The 18,712-nt window shown below is 37.7% G+C and overlaps 1 protein-coding gene across 6 annotated transcripts in view; it reads right to left on the bottom strand.

The window, feature by feature from the left end:
• Window positions 1-18,712, bottom strand: part of dysc (whirlin protein dyschronic) — an 817,084-nt gene that overhangs the window by 214,616 nt on the left and 583,756 nt on the right. For 4 of the 6 annotated variants that reach the window (XM_083113360.1, XM_083113363.1, XM_083113365.1 and 1 more), the window contains one exon: window positions 15,723-15,791. The exons of the other annotated variants lie outside the window; for them this stretch is intronic. In XM_083113360.1, the coding sequence (XP_082969486.1) occupies window positions 15,723-15,791 (69 nt within the window). The remainder of the gene's footprint in view (window positions 1-15,722; window positions 15,792-18,712) is intronic. 6 annotated transcript variants of the gene reach the window in all.

Raw genomic sequence — 18,712 nt, 5'->3', positions numbered from 1 at the left:
GATATACTGCAGTGATATTAATGGTTTATTGGGGGCAATGGACATTAAGCACATCTGTGAAGAGTGGCGGTTGTTCATAGATGCATCGATATTAAGTCTAAAAGCTGTACTTCTTCATAACAGCAATCAATTGCCGTCAATCCCTATTGGTTATTCTGTGCAAAAGAAAGAATCGTATGATAGCCTAAAATTCCTCCTTCAATCAATTAAATACAACAACTACAAATGGAAAATATGTGCAGATTTGAAAGTCATTGCTATTTTAACTGGACTCCAACAAGTCTATACGAAATATTGCTGTTTCCTCTGCGAATGGAATAGCAGACAGAGCTTTTCATTTCATTAAAAATGATTGGCCATTGGATTGGAAACTGGAAATATGAATGTACAAAATGAACCTCTCGTTGAATGTGAAAATATTATACTTCCTGCACTTCATATAAAGCTTGGACTGATCAAAAACTTTGTTAAAAAGTTGGATCAAAACTCTTTGGAATTCAAATATCTACTTAAGAAATCTCCAAAAATTTGTGTGGGCCCTCAAATTCGTCAACTTCACCAGGACGAGATCCTCGAACACCTGATAAGTGATGTTGAGAAAGGTGCATGGAGTTCTTTCAGAGAAGCCTCAAACAATTTCTTGGGAAACAAACGTGCTGAAGACTATGAAAAACTTGTAAATAATTTGGTTTCATCGTATCAAAAAATGGGTTGCAATATGTCCCTTTAATTGCATTTTCTACACTCTCATCTCAATATCTTCACGAAAAGTTGTGGGGAGGTAAGTGATGAACACGGTAAGCGTTTCCACCAACAAATATCTGTAATCCAGAAAATAAACCAAGGGAAATGGAGTACAGAAATGCTTGCCGACTATTGCTGGACAGTAACCAGGGATGATCCTTAACTTCACTACAAGAGAGAAGCAAAGAGGAAGCAGATTTAATCCCACGTAAGTAAAGAACAAGCCCTACAGTAGTATAGTAGAAAAATATTTATTTTGTGATTAATGTAAAAACTTTGATTCATGCATTTACTTGGAAAAGGCAAATGGAAATGTACCCATGTTTTGTGCTGTTCGTATAATACAGTTAAAGCGTAAAAGTCACATGCACACCAAGCATACGTCATTGCACTACGTTTCAACATTGGGAAACCCGACTTTTCGACAATACCTCGTATAATTCTTAAACAGAAGTCGAGTGGCATTTTCATTGTCAGTTTCGTGTTCAGCATCATGGGTTGATGCAGAAAAGTGAATTTTCATTCATGTCGCAAAAAAAAATTAAAAATTTGTTGACCAGTGTTATTGTTTATTGAATAAAATTATTATTATTAAAGGCTTTCATTTTTCTGTTGCAAATTTTTATGGTTGCTATAAAACATCTAATGTCAAAATATTATTATTATTGAACTGACTTCACAAGTTAGCTTGAATAAAGCGGTATCTGATCACTCATTTTGATAATATCGTTGCATGTAAAGCATGGTAACTACAACAATTCCTTGAACAACCCTCAAACAAATCGCATGTAGCACCACCGAAAAAATAATTCGGATGAAATATCATGTTTGTATGATCGTAAACATACAAGTGAATCATATTTGCTGTAAATAATTTAGAAATTTATTCTAATTTTTAAATCAGATTTTTTTGAAACCTCAACTTTCAATATCTTGAAACCTGCATTTTGTCACTTTCCATGTTTTACACCCGACCCCTTCAATTGTTATTATCAAGTTTGAATTTTAAGGTGGAATGTTAAATCTTCCCGAAAAGAATAAAAATTCTGAAACTGAGTATTACTAATACAAAATCGTATATTTTAAATAATAATGGTGAGACATTTTAATAAACCGTCATTGTAAATACACATTTTGAAATGCTTTCTATTAGGTAACATCTCGTATTAAAAAATAATGAGGAAAATGAAAAATCTGAAGTACCTCCTGAATTTTTTAAAATTAAAAAACTGACAATAATATCAATATCTATAAATGGCGCAAACATCAAGGAAAATAATAACTAATTGAAACTTCAAAATTTGGGGAAAATAAAACATACCTAACATTCGGTTACATAAAAAAAATAATAGCAAGACAGGTTTATCGACCTCCGAAATATAGAATCGCGAAAAATATTTGTTTCGAAAGCACTGGTAGCACGGGTATTTGATTATTGAAAATGATCATAAGAAAAACGCACCCTCTTATAACGCAAAACGATTACCTATTAACTTAACGCCTGAAGGGATATCTTTAGAGACGACTCAGACGGCACTCTAAGATTCGAAGAATATTACAACGTACTCACAAGAATATTTTGTTTTCTAGTCGGAACGTGAAAAATTATGTTTTAATTTGCATAGAATTGATGATTAATTCTAAGTGCCTATGATCTTCGCCAGTTAGTATATTGTGAAACAACATTATGTGTTTCCTTAATTGCACACCAAAGCAATGAAATTCAATTTCGTAGACAGACTGGTCAAACGTGAATATTTTCTTGCTAATTGCTTTTTTTAAACGATAAATTATTTTGCGAACTATATATTTAATTTAACTTGTAGAATCGAAAACAAATACAAATTATCCATGTCTTTTCAGGGAAATGCACAAAATCAATTATTTTGTCAACTATATATTTAATTTAACTTGTAGAATCGAAAACCAATACAAATTATTCATGTCTTTTCAGGGAAATGCACAAAATCAATTATTTTGTCAACTATATATTTCATTTAACTTGTAGAATCGAAAACAAATACAAATTATCCATGTCTTTTCAGGCAAAAAGCACAAAATTAACAACATTATGTAACCTATATCGAAGGTTAGCCAAATCATGATATGCAGATATTGAATTACAATTCCTTATATTTAGTGTGCTCAAGGCACAACGTCAATAACCCTTCCCAAAATGAAATTGCATCATGTCCAAACTTTCCCACACTGCGAAAAAATAACACTATTTCAGGTGAAGGATGAGTATTAGAAACGAAAGCTTTTGAGAAATTATCCAAAAATTCCTAACTGATATGCCAAGGAACAGAGAGGAGGAACAATGTCCGGAAGGATTTTCTAAGATCAATGTCTAGCAACGGAAGCAATAATGTAGATCATGACATAGATCTCTTGCGCCCAAACTAGTCACACCATCCTTGAGCTGATCGTACGATTTGCATAACAACTTCACACTAACCCAATGTGATTACAAATGAAATAAGCAAACTTATTTTAACTTCAACGTTTCAAGTATATTCACGAAGCTTGTGTCAGGCTAAATGATTTTGCAATAATGAATATATTTTTGTATTATCATTTAACTTGATGTGAACTTTGTGAGTAAATCTGAAACGTTGCAGTCAAAAGATATAATGCAAAAATGTATCTTTTTGTAGAAGGCTATTGTACAAAGTGTATGCTTCAAAATGGTGGTAAACTGGAGAGCACCAAAGGACGTCACTTGATGGAGTGTACAGTGTTGCAGGGAGAGCATTTTGCTTGAGCGCCAAATAGTTCGTAGGAACGACGCTACATAGCGTACGGAATTGAGAGCTTCTTCGCTCGAGCGAATAACGCTCGAATGGGCAAAAAGAGCGGTATACACTCGAATCCCAGTAGTACACGTATAACTATGGTAGTGGCCTCAAATATGGATCGTGAAATGAAAGACTCAGTGAAATTGAAACTCAAGTAAAAATAGTCATCATCTCAATGTTAAAATGTAGTTTAGTCTATCTATCTTACCAATGCAGTGATATATGAAAATGAAACAGATGACTGTGGGCTGAAACTGCCAGGACAGATATCTACGATTGATATTTTTATATTCCATTATAAACGCTCGTGCGTCGGAGTCTCGAATAAGTATGAGCGAGTGAATTCAGTACTTTAATCGAGTAGAGGGTATTTCTGTAAATTTTAAATCCAGATGGGTACGTAAATCTCTCAGTACAGGATACATAAATCTATAAATAGAGGCACGTGGATCTCTTAAAACAGTCTATACGGGTGCGTCCTTAATAAATAGAGGACATGTGAAGGTGTTCATTTCGCCATTATCGAACCTCGTGTCATTTTCCTGCAACTTTACTCGACATTCTGTTTTCTTAGTTGGAAGGACCTGGGGCAAGCTGTAGCAAGTGACATGGTAAGTAGATATGTACCAATATTTTACAAACGACTGATGTTATCTACTTATATCTCAGATTGCTGATGCAAAAAGTCAGCTGAATGTATATTTCGATCTTTGTAAAGCTTCTGACAATGTACCACATGTTACTGTTATCCGAACACGTTAGATACCTCTGATTTTATCATTGATATAAAACCTGCGCACAAATTCCATTACTACTTTATACCTTAAATGATGCAATTCTGAATGACAGAAACAAATTAGAGCATGTAAAATTCTGGATCAACCTTTCCGAGTAAGGTAAAAATCAAGGAAATAGGCTTAAATGTGGGTAAAACTAAATACACTTATCCTTCTCAAGGAAACGAAATTGTTTAAAACTGCTTACGGTTTAGATGGAAAACAAATAGTTGGATCAAATGTATCAAGGATCTTGGAGCACATTTTGATAGGGAAGTAAAATCTTACAACAGATTACTTTACACGAAAACATTTTTATGGAGCATTTCGGTTAACTGTTTCAATAACAATGTAGAATACATACAGCACGATAGGGACGTCGAGTTACACCGTCAATGCTGTGTGCACGGTGTTTACAATTGAAAAAGCTAAAATATTCTTCCATACGTGTACAGTAAACGTTGTAAAGTATGTATTTAATCAGCGCCATTCTTCTCTACCTAAAACCGTTTAATACGAAGCGATATTCCTCTTGGCTGAATAGTTATCGTCGTTTAAAAGTGTGAAGTGATACGTTGCTTACATCTCACGCGACCGCCATTACAACTACACTCGTGACTTAGAGGTCGCTTCTGATTGGTTACGCTACGAAAAATGCTACGGACCGAGCCTATCCTCGAGAAATGCCATGAAATATGCCATGGCATCTGAATAAGATTTTTCACTTTACACGGTAGCTTTTTGGTCATGGCATAAATGTTAAGAAAAATGCTAGGGAAAATGCTTTCGTCTAAAGCGGGCTTTATGAAAGAAATTTGTGGCTTTGTGTGTAACTGCATGGATGCTCAATCATTTACTGAACATACCACAATATTTAGAATAGTTCTCATGATAAACACAATAACAATAATAAACAACTTGAAGAGTACCGGAACTTTCTTCCCAGAAAAAAAGCACTATATAATTAGCTTGATATAAGAGGTATGTATCCAGCTCGAAGAGACTGGAAAAGGCATGACTGATGGAGATGGGTAAACTCTGTCCCCCCCCCACCTTCTCTACTGTTCACTGTTTTGTTCGCTGAAGATATACCGTGTTATTTTACATATCGTGAAAAGCGATGTTATTTAACAATTTATTGTTCCTTGCAGGAGTCTCGGCCACATGGCGAAAATGTTATGGATCCACCTGCATGTAGCAACCTTGAAACCACAAGAAGGGAACAAGATGACGATTTCTATAAACAGTAGATACAGGTGACACCAAAACAACCATATTAAATAACTGAGACCACCGGAACGGCTGTCATCTCCCACGAGAAAGAAGAAGATGAAATCCCTAAATATTGTAATTATACTGTGTAATAAACGAAGTAATAAATAATAAAAAGGTAGTAAAAACTGATTTTGCCCTAATTGCATGTTTGGTTCCTGTAAGCAACTTCGAAGACATTAGTTGCAGAAGCTCGTTTCAGGACACAACAATCAATATATGCAAATTCAATGTGCTTAAAGTTGTCTATTAGTGCCAGTATGCTTAAAGCGAGGGATAGAGAATGATTGTATCCTAATTGCGAACAGTTTTAATTGCGAACAATGCCTAAATCGTCCTAATTGCGAACACATAAAAGTGAGAAATAATTTTATGTCCTAATTGCGAACACATGAAACTAAAAAACCTGTTTTCAGAAACATATAGTGATGCAGAGAGACATCTGGTTTGACTAACAACAGTGGCCAACCTGATTGACTAAATGCATCATATCGATTGATGCACCAGAATGTATCGATTGATGCACTAAAGTGTTTTTTTATGGTTTCTTCAAAGAATCAGATTTACATTTGATGCATTTGGGTGCATTTTTGTTATGTCGTGAAAGAAACACCAAAGTGCACATTTTGATTCAAGTGAGGATTTCTTTCAGTCGAGATGCACTTCAATGTATCAGTTGATGCGTTTTGATGCACCAGAATGCATATTTTTTATAATGCACTTAAATGTTTCGTTTGAGCTACATACACTCTGTAGCTCAAACCAAACGTTTAAATGCATCATCCAAAAGGATACAGGAAGGTGCATCAAGGAACATCAACTGATGCATTGAAGTGCATCTCGACTGATAGAAATCCTCACTTGAATCAAATGATGCACTTTGGTGTTTCTTTCACGACATACAAAAATGCATCCAAATGATTCAAATGTGAATCTGATTCTTTGAAGCAGCCATAAAACACACTTTAGTGCATCAATCGATGCATTCTGGTGCATCAATCGATATGATGCATTTAGTTTTCTGTGTATAGGTAGTCCACATTTGAGAGTGGAGGCAGAGCTTAAAGGCCGAAGCAGAAAAGTCGAATGGCCTGATACTTAGGAAGGAATTATATACTCGTATATGGTGACGACTTTAATCATGTCGAATTTTCTATGATCCAACAAAACACTGACCAGTCTCAAGTCTGGAACTGAATCCCTTTTAAAATAATCGTTAAATAGACTCGGGAAGTGTGAGAGAAAGTTGTAAGTCCCAAGGCAGAAAAATGTGTTCGCGATTAGAACATAGTCCTTCGCGTATATTCCTGTTCAGGCAGCAAGTGTTCGCAATTAGGACTGTTCGCAACTAGGACTGTTCGCAATTAGGACGACACCTAGATAATAATATATCCAGTTTTTTATTTAATTTTTGTTATTTAGTGTCGGTTTTATGCACGACGATCGGTGATAAGAGTGCATGAGAATGCCAGAGATTTGGGTTAGAGTCCCGGGTCGAGCCTGCATTCTTCGCTTAATCTTCTTCTTATATAATGAAATTATACTTCTTAATACAATCGTTCAATTTTGAAAGTGAAATTTTGAAATTGAGGTGTTTTATATTCAGTAACACAAGGTAAGGCCTATTCATTACTTTTTTCCTCCAGTACCTATTATCATTGCGCGTTTTTCCTTGCCTATTTGGGTAGTTTTTCTTTAGTACTTCCTCGCTCTAATCCCTATCCAGTGCTGGGAAATGTCACAAAATGTTCAATTAGATGAAGGCTAAGGTCTATACAGAGATATAGTTGAGAAGAATCCATAGGACGCCAACTACAAACAAGTTTCACATTCTGAAACCGTAAATCCGTCGGAGCGTGATGATAACACCTCAACTACGCCCAATATCGAGCCATCATGGCAGGGTGACATGTCGACTTTTTAAAAATATTGCTCAGGAATATCACAACAAACGGAATTAACAACTCTTTCATGTAACTCAAGAATCCAAGAAGTAAGTAGTTTCTGACAATAACAGTAACAAACAATTTCCTTAAAATATCCACACAATATTTGACACTGAGTGGAGTTCGAGGGTTCGAGAAACGGTAAGAGTAGAAATTACAAACTCGTTGTCCTTGTTAATGTTCACAAGATTCGTCTGCGCAGTAAACTCCACTGAAAATCAGTGAGTTGGCTAGTCGAGATGGTAGAACGTTAGAGTATTATAAAGGAAGTAACTGCAATTCAAAGAGTACATGAACATAGAATTATTCATGTTATAGCTAATTGTAACGGCATTGCCTTCCAAGACGAAATTGTCTGATATATGTATATCACGAGAGCTTTACTCATAATCAATTATAGTTCGATATGGAAACATATTCCTAGAAACGACTGTAAGCTGTATAAATCCTCACTTAATAAAGAAAGAAAGCTACTTTCGCGAAAGTATTCGAAGCTGTAAAATTCCTTTCATAATAAAGAAAACTAGGAAAGGATTGGAAGTAGTAGCCGTCCTTTCCTAATGAAGAAAGCTACTTCCGGGAAAACACTGGAAGCTGAATCCTTCATTTGCTAATGAAGAAAACTGCTTGCGGAAAAGGATTGGAAGATGCAACCTTCTTTTCCTAATGAAGAAAGCTAGGAAAGGACTGGAAGCTGCAACCTTCCTTTCCTAATGAAGAAAACTACTACTTGCGTAAAGAATTGGAAACTGTAGCCTTCATTCCCTAATGAAGAAAGGTAGGAAAGGACTGGAAGCTGCAACCTTCCTTTCCTAAAGAAGAAAACTACTACTTGCGTAAAAAATTGGAAGCTGTAGCCTTCTTTTCCTAATGAAGAAAGGTAGGAAAGGGCTGGAAGCTGCAACCTTCCTTTCCTAATGAGGAAAACTACTACTTGCGGAAAGGATTGGAAGCTGTAGCCTTCATTCCCTAATGAAGAAAACTACTTGCGGAAAAGGATTGGAAGTTGCAGCCTTCTTTTCCTAATGAAGAAAGGTAGGAAAGGACTGGAAGCTGCAACCTTCCTTTCCTAAAGAAGAAAACTACTACTTGCGTAAAGAATTGGAAGCTGTAGCCTTCTTTTCCTAATGAAGAAAGGTAGGAAAGGACTGGAAGCTGCAACCTTCCTTTCCTAATGAGGAAAACTACTACTTGCGGAAAGGATTGGAAGCTGTAGCCTTCATTCCCTAATGAAGAAAACTACTACTTGCGGAAAAGGATTGGAAGTTGCAGCCTTCTTTTCCTAATGAAGAAAGGTAGGAAAGGACTGGAAGCTGCAACCTTCCTTTCCTAAAGAAGAAAACTACTACTTGCGTAAAGAATTGGAAGCTGTAGCCTTCTTTTCCTAATGAAGAAAGGTAGGAAAGGACTGGAAGCTGCAACCTTCCTTTCCTAATGAGGAAAACTACTACTTGCGGAAAGGATTGGAAGCTGTAGCCTTCATTCCCTAATGAAGAAAACTACTTGCGGAAAAGGATTGGAAGTTGCAGCCTTCTTTTCCTAATGAAGAAAGGTAGGAAAGGACTGGAAGCTGAAACCTTCCTTTCCTAAAGAAGAAAACTACTACTTGCGTAAAGAATTGGAAGCTGTAGCCTTCTTTTCCTAATGAAGAAAGGTAGGAAAGGGCTGGAAGCTGCAACCTTCCTTTCCTAATGAGGAAAACTACTACTTGCGGAAAGGATTGGAAACTGTAGCCTTCATTCCCTAATGAAGAAAACTACTTGCGGAAAAGGATTGGAAGTTGCAGCCTTCTTTTCCTAAAGAAGAAAGGTAGGAAAGGACTGGAAGCTGCAACCTTCCTTTCCTAAAGAAGAAAACTACTACTTGCGTAAAGAATTGGAAGCTGTAGCCTTCTTTTCCTAATGAAGAAAGCTAGGAAAGGACTGGAAGCTGCAACCTTCCTTTCCTAATGAGGAAAACTACTACTTGCGTTAAGGATTGGAAGCTGTAGCCTTCATTCCCTAATGAAGAAAACTACTTGCGGAAAAGGATTGGAAGTTGCAGCCTTCTTTTCCTAATGAAGAAAGGTAGGAAAGGACTGGAAGCTGCAACCTTCCTTTCCTAAAGAAGAAAACTACTACTTGCGTAAAGAATTGGAAGCTGTAGCCTTCTTTTCCTAATGAAGAAAGCTAGGAAAGGACTGGAAGCTACAACCTTCCTTTCCTAATGAGGAAAACTACTACTTGCGGAAAGGATTGGAAGCTGTAGCCTTCATTCCCTAATGAAGAAAACTACTTGCGGAAAAGGATTGGAAGTTGCAGCCTTCTTTTCCTAATGAAGAAAGGTAGGAAAGGACTGGAAGCTGCAACCTTCCTTTCCTAAAGAAGAAAACTACTACTTGCGTAAAGAATTGGAAGCTGTAGCCTTCTTTTCCTAATGAAGAAAGGTAGGAAAGGACTGGAAGCTGCAACCTTCCTTTCCTAATGAGGAAAACTACTACTTGCGTAAAGAATTGAAAGCTGTAGCCTTGTTTTCCTAATGAAGAAAGGTAGGAAAGGACTGGAAGCTGCAACCTTCCTTTCCTAATGAGGAAAACTACTACTTGCGGAAAGGATTGGAAGCTGTAGCCTTCATTCCCTAATGAAGAAAACTACTTGCGGAAAAGGATTGGAAGTTGCAGCCTTCTTTTCCTAATGAAGAAAGCTAGGAAAGGACTGGAAGCTGCAACCTTCCTTTCCTAATGAGGAAAACTACTAATTGCGGAAAGGATTGGAAGCTGTAGCCTTCATTCCCTAATGAAGAAAACTACTTGCGGAAAAGGATTGGAAGTTGCAGCCTTCTTTTCCTAATGAAGAAAGGTAGGAAAGGACTGGAAGCTGCAACCTTCCTTTCCTAATGAGGAAAACTACTACTTGCGGAAAGGATTGGAAGCTGTAGCCTTCATTCCCTAATGAAGAAAACTACTTGCGGAAAAGGATTGGAAGTTGCAGCCTTCTTTTCCTAATGAAGAAAGGTAGGAAAGGACTGGAAGCTGCAACCTTCCTTTCCTAATGAGGAAAACTACTACTTGCGGAAAGGATTGGAAGCTGTAGACTTCATTCCCTAATGAAGAAAACTACTTGCGGAAAAGGATTGGAAGTTGCAGCCTTCTTTTCCTAATGAAGAAAGGTAGGAAAGGACTGGAAGCTGCAACCTTCCTTTCCTAAAGAAGAAAACTACTACTTGCGTAAAGAATTGGAAGCTGTAGCCTTCTTTTCCTAATGAAGAAAGGTAGGAAAGGACTGGAAGCTGCAACCTTCCTTTCCTAATGAGGAAAACTACTACTTGCGGAAAGGATTGGAAGCTGTAGCCTTCATTCCCTAATGAAGAAAACTACTTGCGGAAAAGGATTGGAAGTTGCAGCCTTCTTTTCCTAATGAAGAAAGGTAGGAAAGGACTGGAAGCTGAAACCTTCCTTTCCTAAAGAAGAAAACTACTACTTGCGTAAAGAATTGGAAGCTGTAGCCTTCTTTTCCTAATGAAGAAAGGTAGGAAAGGACTGGAAGCTGCAACCTTCCTTTCCTAATGAGGAAAACTACTACTTGCGGAAAGGATTGGAAGCTGTAGCCTTCATTCCCTAATGAAGAAAACTACTTGCGGAAAAGGATTGGAAGTTGCAGCCTTCTTTTCCTAATGAAGAAAGGTAGGAAAGGACTGGAAGCTGCAACCTTCCTTTCCTAAAGAAGAAAACTACTACTTGCGTAAAGAATTGGAAGCTGTAGCCTTCTTTTCCTAATGAAGAAAGGTAGGAAAGGACTGGAAGCTGCAACCTTCCTTTCCTAATGAGGAAAACTACTACTTGCGGAAAGGATTGGAAGCTGTAGCCTTCATTCCCTAATGAAGAAAACTACTACTTGCGGAAAAGGATTGGAAGTTGCAGCCTTCTTTTCCTAATGAAGAAAGGTAGGAAAGGACTGGAAGCTGCAACCTTCCTTTCCTAAAGAAGAAAACTACTACTTGCGTAAAGAATTGGAAGCTGTAGCCTTCTTTTCCTAATGAAGAAAGGTAGGAAAGGACTGGAAGCTGCAACCTTCCTTTCCTAATGAGGAAAACTACTACTTGCGGAAAGGATTGGAAGCTGTAGCCTTCATTCCCTAATGAAGAAAACTACTTGCGGAAAAGGATTGGAAGTTGCAGCCTTCTTTTCCTAATGAAGAAAGGTAGGAAAGGACTGGAAGCTGCAACCTTCCTTTCCTAAAGAAGAAAACTACTACTTGCGTAAAGAATTGGAAGCTGTAGCCTTCTTTTCCTAATGAAGAAAAGTAGGAAAGGACTGGAAGCTGCAACCTTCCTTTCCTAATGAGGAAAACTACTACTTGCGGAAAGGATTGGAAGCTGTAGCCTTCATTCCCTAATGAAGAAAACTACTACTTGCGGAAAAGGATTGGAAGTTGCAGCCTTCTTTTCCTAATGAAGAAAGGTAGGAAAGGACTGGAAGCTGCAACCTTCCTTTCCTAAAGAAGAAAACTACTACTTGCGTAAAGAATTGGAAGCTGTAGCCTTCTTTTCCTAATGAAGAAAGGTAGGAAAAGACTGGAAGCTGCAACCTTCCTTTCCTAATGAGGAAAACTACTACTTGCGTAAAGAATTGAAAGCTGTAGCCTTGTTTTCCTAATGAAGAAAGGTAGGAAAGGACTGGAAGCTGCAACCTTCCTTTCCTAATGAGGAAAACTACTAATTGCGGAAAGGATTGGAAGCTGTAGCCTTCATTCCCTAATGAAGAAAACTACTTGCGGAAAAGGATTGGAAGTTGCAGCCTTCTTTTCCTAATGAAGAAAGGTAGGAAAGGACTGGAAGCTGCAACCTTCCTTTCCTAATGAGGAAAACTACTACTTGCGGAAAGGATTGGAAGCTGTAGCCTTCATTCCCTAATGAAGAAAACTACTTGCGGAAAAGGATTGGAAGTTGCAGCCTTCTTTTCCTAATGAAGAAAGGTAGGAAAGGACTGGAAGCTGCAACCTTCCTTTCCTAATGAGGAAAACTACTACTGCGGAAAGGATTGGAAGCTGTAGCCTTCATTCCCTAATGAAGAAAACTACTTGCGGAAAAGGATTGGAAGTTGCAGCCTTCTTTTCCTAATGAAGAAAGGTAGGAAAGGACTGGAAGCTGCAACCTTCCTTTCCTAAAGAAGAAAACTACTACTTGCGTAAAGAATTGGAAGCTGTAGCCTTCTTTTCCTAATGAAGAAAGGTAGGAAAGGACTGGAAGCTGCAACCTTCCTTTCCTAATGAGGAAAACTACTACTTGCGGAAAGGATTGGAAGCTGTAGCCTTCATTCCCTAATGAAGAAAACTACTTGCGGAAAAGGATTGGAAGTTGCAGCCTTCTTTTCCTAATGAAGAAAGGTAGGAAAGGACTGGAAGCTGCAACCTTCCTTTCCTAAAGAAGAAAACTACTACTTGCGTAAAGAATTGGAAGCTGTAGCCTTCTTTTCCTAATGAAGAAAGGTAGGAAAGGACTGGAAGCTGCAACCTTCCTTTCCTAATGAGGAAAACTACTACTTGCGGAAAGGATTGGAAGCTGTAGCCTTCATTCCCTAATGAAGAAAACTACTTGCGGAAAAGGATTGGAAGTTGCAGCCTTCTTTTCCTAATGAAGAAAGGTAGGAAAGGACTGGAAGCTGCAACCTTCCTTTCCTAAAGAAGAAAACTACTACTTGCGTAAAGAATTGGAAGCTGTAGCCTTCTTTTCCTAATGAAGAAAGGTAGGAAAGGACTGGAAGCGGCAACTTTCCTTTCCTAATGAGGAAAACTACTACTTGCGGAAAGGATTGGAAGCTGTAGCCTTCATTCCCTAATGAAGAAAACTACTTGCGGAAAAGGATTGGAAGTTGCAGCCTTCTTTTCCTAATGAAGAAAGGTAGGAAAGGACTGGAAGCTGCAACCTTCCTTTCCTAAAGAAGAAAACTACTACTTGCGTAAAGAATTGGAAGCTGTAGCCTTCTTTTCCTAATGAAGAAAGGTAGGAAAGGACTGGAAGCTGCAACCTTCCTTTCCTAATGAGGAAAACTACTACTTGCGGAAAGGATTGGAAGCTGTAGCCTTCATTCCCTAATGAAGAAAACTACTTGCGGAAAAGGATTGGAAGTTGCAGCCTTCTTTTCCTAATGAAGAAAGGTAGGAAAGGACTGGAAGCTGCAACCTTCCTTTCCTAAAGAAGAAAACTACTACTTGCGTAAAGAATTGGAAGCTGTAGCCTTCTTTTCCTAATGAAGAAAGGTAGGAAAGGACTGGAAGCTGCAACCTTCCTTTCCTAATGAGGAAAACTACTACTTGCGGAAAGGATTGGAAGCTGTAGCCTTCATTCCCTAATGAAGAAAACTACTTGCGGAAAAGGATTGGAAGTTGCAGCCTTCTTTTCCTAATGAAGAAAGGTAGGAAAGGACTGGAAGCTGCAACCTTCCTTTCCTAAAGAAGAAAACTACTACTTGCGTAAAGAATTGGAAGCTGTAGCCTTCTTTTCCTAATGAAGAAAGGTAGGAAAGGACTGGAAGCTGCAACCTTCCTTTCCTAATGAGGAAAACTACTACTTGCGGAAAGGATTGGAAGCTGTAGCCTTCATTCCCTAATGAAGAAAACTACTTGCGGAAAAGGATTGGAAGTTGCAGCCTTCTTTTCCTAATGAAGAAAGGTAGGAAAGGACTGGAAGCTGCAACCTTCCTTTCCTAAAGAAGAAAACTACTACTTGCGTAAAGAATTGGAAGCTGTAGCCTTCTTTTCCTAATGAAGAAAGGTAGGAAAGGAATGGAAGCTGCAACCTTCCTTTCCTAATGAGGAAAACTACTACTTGCGGAAAGGATTGGAAGCTGTAGCCTTCATTCCCTAATGAAGAAAACTACTTGCGGAAAAGGATTGGAAGTTGCAGCCTTCTTTTCCTAATGAAGAAAGGTAGGAAAGGACTGGAAGCTGCAACCTTCCTTTCCTAAAGAAAAAAACTACTACTTGCGTAAAGAATTGGAAGCTGTAGCCTTCTTTTCCTAATGAAGAAAGCTAGGAAAGGACTGGAAGCTGCAACCTTCCTTTCCTAATAAAGAAAACTACTACTTGCGGAAAGAATTGGAAACTGTAGCCTTCCCTTCGTAATGAACAAAGCTACTTGCGGAAAAGGATTGGAAGTTGCAGCCTTCTTTTCCAAATGAAGAAAGGTAGGAAAGGACTGGAAGCTGCAACCTTCCTTTCCTAAAGAAGAAAACTACTACTTGCGTAAAGAATTGGAAGCTGTAGCCTTCTTTTCCTAATGAAGAAAGCTAGGAAAGGACTGGAAGCTGCAACCTTCCTTTCCTAATAAAGAAAACTACTACTTGCGGAAAGAATTGGAAACTGTAGCCTTCCCTTCGTAATGAACAAAGCTACTTGCGGAAAAGGATTGGAAGTTGCAGCCTTCTTTTCCAAATGAAGACAGCTACTTCCAGGAAAGGAATGGAAGCTGTACACTTCCTACTACAATTTGAATCGGTCACGTGGGCAACGTCGTATATCTAACAAAAACCAAATGCCACAGAAACAGTAAAACAAACTCTTCCATCTGTTCATAAAACGTGTCACTATTACGTATATTCTAGAAGCCAAAAACAATTTTTCTCCAATTCTAACTCTATGTCCTCTTTGTCGGCAAAATTGTTGGTTAGAATTTTATTCGTGTGACAGATTCAAATTTTGTCCTGGCGGTATTTAACTTGCGGCTACAATTTCTAGGTTGTGTGCTTTCGTTGCGTTATTCATGATTATAGAATCAGCTGGAGCAACAAAGGGGTATATTTCCCACCATCATTGTTTCAAGAATTGGAAAACTTTACTAATCCAAATTGCTTACACTTTTTATTTTCGAGCTTCCAAAATAATGTAATAAACATGGAGTATCTTTATTTATCCACACTTTCTGGTAAAAATATATGTAGAAAAAAAAAGATTACAATAAAGCACCCGGTCTCCTATTGTGGAACAGACAACAAAGAATACTCTTCCCGGAACATGCTGTAACACAGAGGAAACACAACAATGCTGGACCAAGCCTTCATTTTTGGATCTTACATGGCGACCTTGGCTCTGAAATGGGGTCACAGATACAACAATGGAGTTATGAGAGACATCACAAACACAGAAAGCTACCAGGTACTACTTGAGGCACCACAGATAGACGAAAAACACGTCAGAGGTGACGTCACTTACCGACGGCGGTAGCTCCTTCAGATTGGTGGTCGCGTTGTGGGTGCAGTCCGACAGCAACGCCCCTTTTCTCTGTAAGCGGATTAATACAATAGAACAGATTGTAATGCCACTGAACATACTGTAACAATAAACTTAAACCAAACTAAATAATTCACTGAAAAACAATTACAAACGCCTAACACTGACGAAATTTTAATTTTATATATAAAAAAACAAGTATACTCACACAACGAAATCAAATTATTTACTGAAAAAATAACAATTCAAAGAAAGGAAATTGATAAAAAAATTAAAATTCTGACACTAGTGACTGGTAAAATGTTTCTGGAATTCTTGCTGAAGCATTGTTATTGAGTTCCCGTCACTCTCATAATCCAGAAGGTACAATAAATTTGACAGCTAGGCTTGTATGTGTAATACAATTCTTAGAGAAGTTTGACTTGCAAAATGAATGTTCAGTCGACAGCTTGTGCACAACTTATGGAAGAACACATAAAATAATAACATTTGAACATATTCAATGTCATTTTAACGTGGGACTGTAGAAATCGTAAGTCGATCATGTAAAATATTAGGTTTCTTTGGCCTTAACGCTTGAAAAAGTCACTATGTTCCGTGTTCCTACACTTTAGTTTTAATCACAATAGTGGATACTTATGACGTGGTTAAATGAATACATATTCAACAAAATATCCCCCCATTTCCTGGCATTGAAACGAAGAAAAATATGTGTATACCACATTTAATTGTTGAGCCTTCGACTGCTCTGTACTAAAGTAGTGCTGTCTGCTAGATTTCAACTCCAAACAAGGACTCAGTTTTCAGAAATTTGTATCTCTACGAAATGCTAATTTCAATTTCCGATTTAACAGTTTTCTAATTAATAGTTTTGTTACGTATTGTCAACTATCTTTCACATTTTCCAAATTTCTTATAATTCATTAATGCACATTGGACTTGATTCAATCACTAATTGTAATTATACAACTTTTCATCATTGCTTTAATCATGCTTTATACCTTTCTACTTTGTTAAAATTAGTTTTATCTTTCGTCACTGATGCTGCCATCTGTTATTATCTAAGTCAAACATTTTCCTTTTATCGCTCCTATGGACACGCAACAGTGTATTCACCATGATCCTATAATCATAGATGTTTTCGGAGTAACTCACAGTTACAGTTCTGTATAAGACGCACTAAACTCCCCGCCCAAAACTTGACAAATTGCTCGCACGTTTGCTTGTTTTAATTGTTGTTTAAAGTTCACTTTATGCACACATAGGCTAATCGGGACAGGCCCTACAGTTCAAAGTGAGATCCAATTGTTTTCACGTGTGCTATGCCTCCAGTCAGCTAGTCATAACTAAGCCGCTGCATGATTGATTCTTCCTCTTCAGCACACCCTATACTCTATCCCAGTAATTTCTGGAGCAAGACCGCGCATAACGATAGAGAAAGGGAGAAACCGAGTGGGCGGAGCGAAGCAATACACGCTGCTGCAGTCGCTTCCACCTCCCCTCCACGCAATTCCGTTCCCTCGTACTTGTTCATTGGTCGAGTAACTACTTGCGCAGAGACTTGCTTTCGTTCGCTCACTCCAGAGTTTCCCGGGACAGAGTATAGTTACGCGCCGGGAAGATGAACCTGTTACATCACACGGCCTGAATTAGCCTAAGCACAAGCACTGGAAATCCCCTTAAATACAAGTTTTCAAAGGCACGAGCACACGCTTCGATTAGACGGACGGAGGTGAAGGAGGTCCAAAATTAATCCTATTCCTGTATCCATTTACTGCAATTTTAAACGTAATCATCACTGGCAGGATCTTTTGTCGGGAGGGGCTGAAATTGTAAAGGAGTGATGTGCAGTAGACTATAAGTTTACGTCTACATGCGTTGTCTAAACGTAATCTACGCGTAGATTACATTGGCTTGTAGTTTACATAGACTACGTAGACAATCTAAAGTGCATTAAAATTAATTTTCAAAGGTTTCATGTAGATGTCACTTGTAGATTGAAGTAGCAACAGTACATTGTAAATACAAGAAAATATCGTCGCTGAACGGTGATTGGCTCTGAGAAAGAAGACAAACCCCGATTGTTAACAGTCTCCGATATCTCGTTAACCTTGCGACAAAACCGCTCGGCTTGTACGAAGCTGATTAAACGTGGCAAGTGCGTTCATTAAGTCCCCTCCCTTCATTCTTCGTTCAGCTTCTCACGCCATCTAGTTATCTGGATGAGGCTTTAATGATTGCCTGTTTAACTCGTTCCGCACACTGTTTGAACTAATCGCCACACATTAGCCTAATTTTCAGTTGCCTAATGAACTTACTAGAATCTACTTTTCCACGAAATTTACTAGTTAATTTCAGGAAAATGTTGGGTTTCTTTTTATCATCAATAGATGGCACTGTTACGTATTTAAAAATCAATAATATATTTTTTCCTATAAGTGCCATTATGAATCCATTGAATAGTTGCTACATTAAGTAAAAACAGATGCTTTAATACGTTCCAATTTCCTCTCATAATTAATTTTTGATTAATTTTTTAGAAAAAATGTAATGAAATCTCTTGGAAAATATCTTAATTATTAGTAATAATAGATAATTTGATGTAAACGATTCAATTCTTGGATCTTAATTGGTATACAAGTATATTGCAGTTTAAATTCAAGAATACTAATCTTGAATACAGTATTAAATTTTGAATACTATATTAAATCAAAGGTGCATCAAAAATACCGAAAACATTCATGATATATTTATAAATTGTATCTAGTCAAACTACAATCTCAGGTGATATGAAATAAGTTGATAAACTCTATTTGCAGACTCGTCATCAAAAAAGAAATAATTCTAATTTGAGTTTAATCAAAAATATACCTTTGATTTTCACGATACCACCTTGAAGTTTCAATGTCACCGAAATAAGCAAAATAAAAGTGAGCAAAATATGTTAACATTGGGCCTGTTCCGAAAGTCGC

This window comes from Lepisma saccharinum, chromosome 27 (genome assembly GCF_977018435.1).
Source record: "Lepisma saccharinum chromosome 27, izLepSacc3.1, whole genome shotgun sequence".
NCBI classification, from domain to species: Eukaryota; Metazoa; Arthropoda; class Insecta; order Zygentoma; family Lepismatidae; genus Lepisma; species Lepisma saccharinum.
This window is presented reverse-complemented; position numbering and strand designations above follow the sequence as displayed.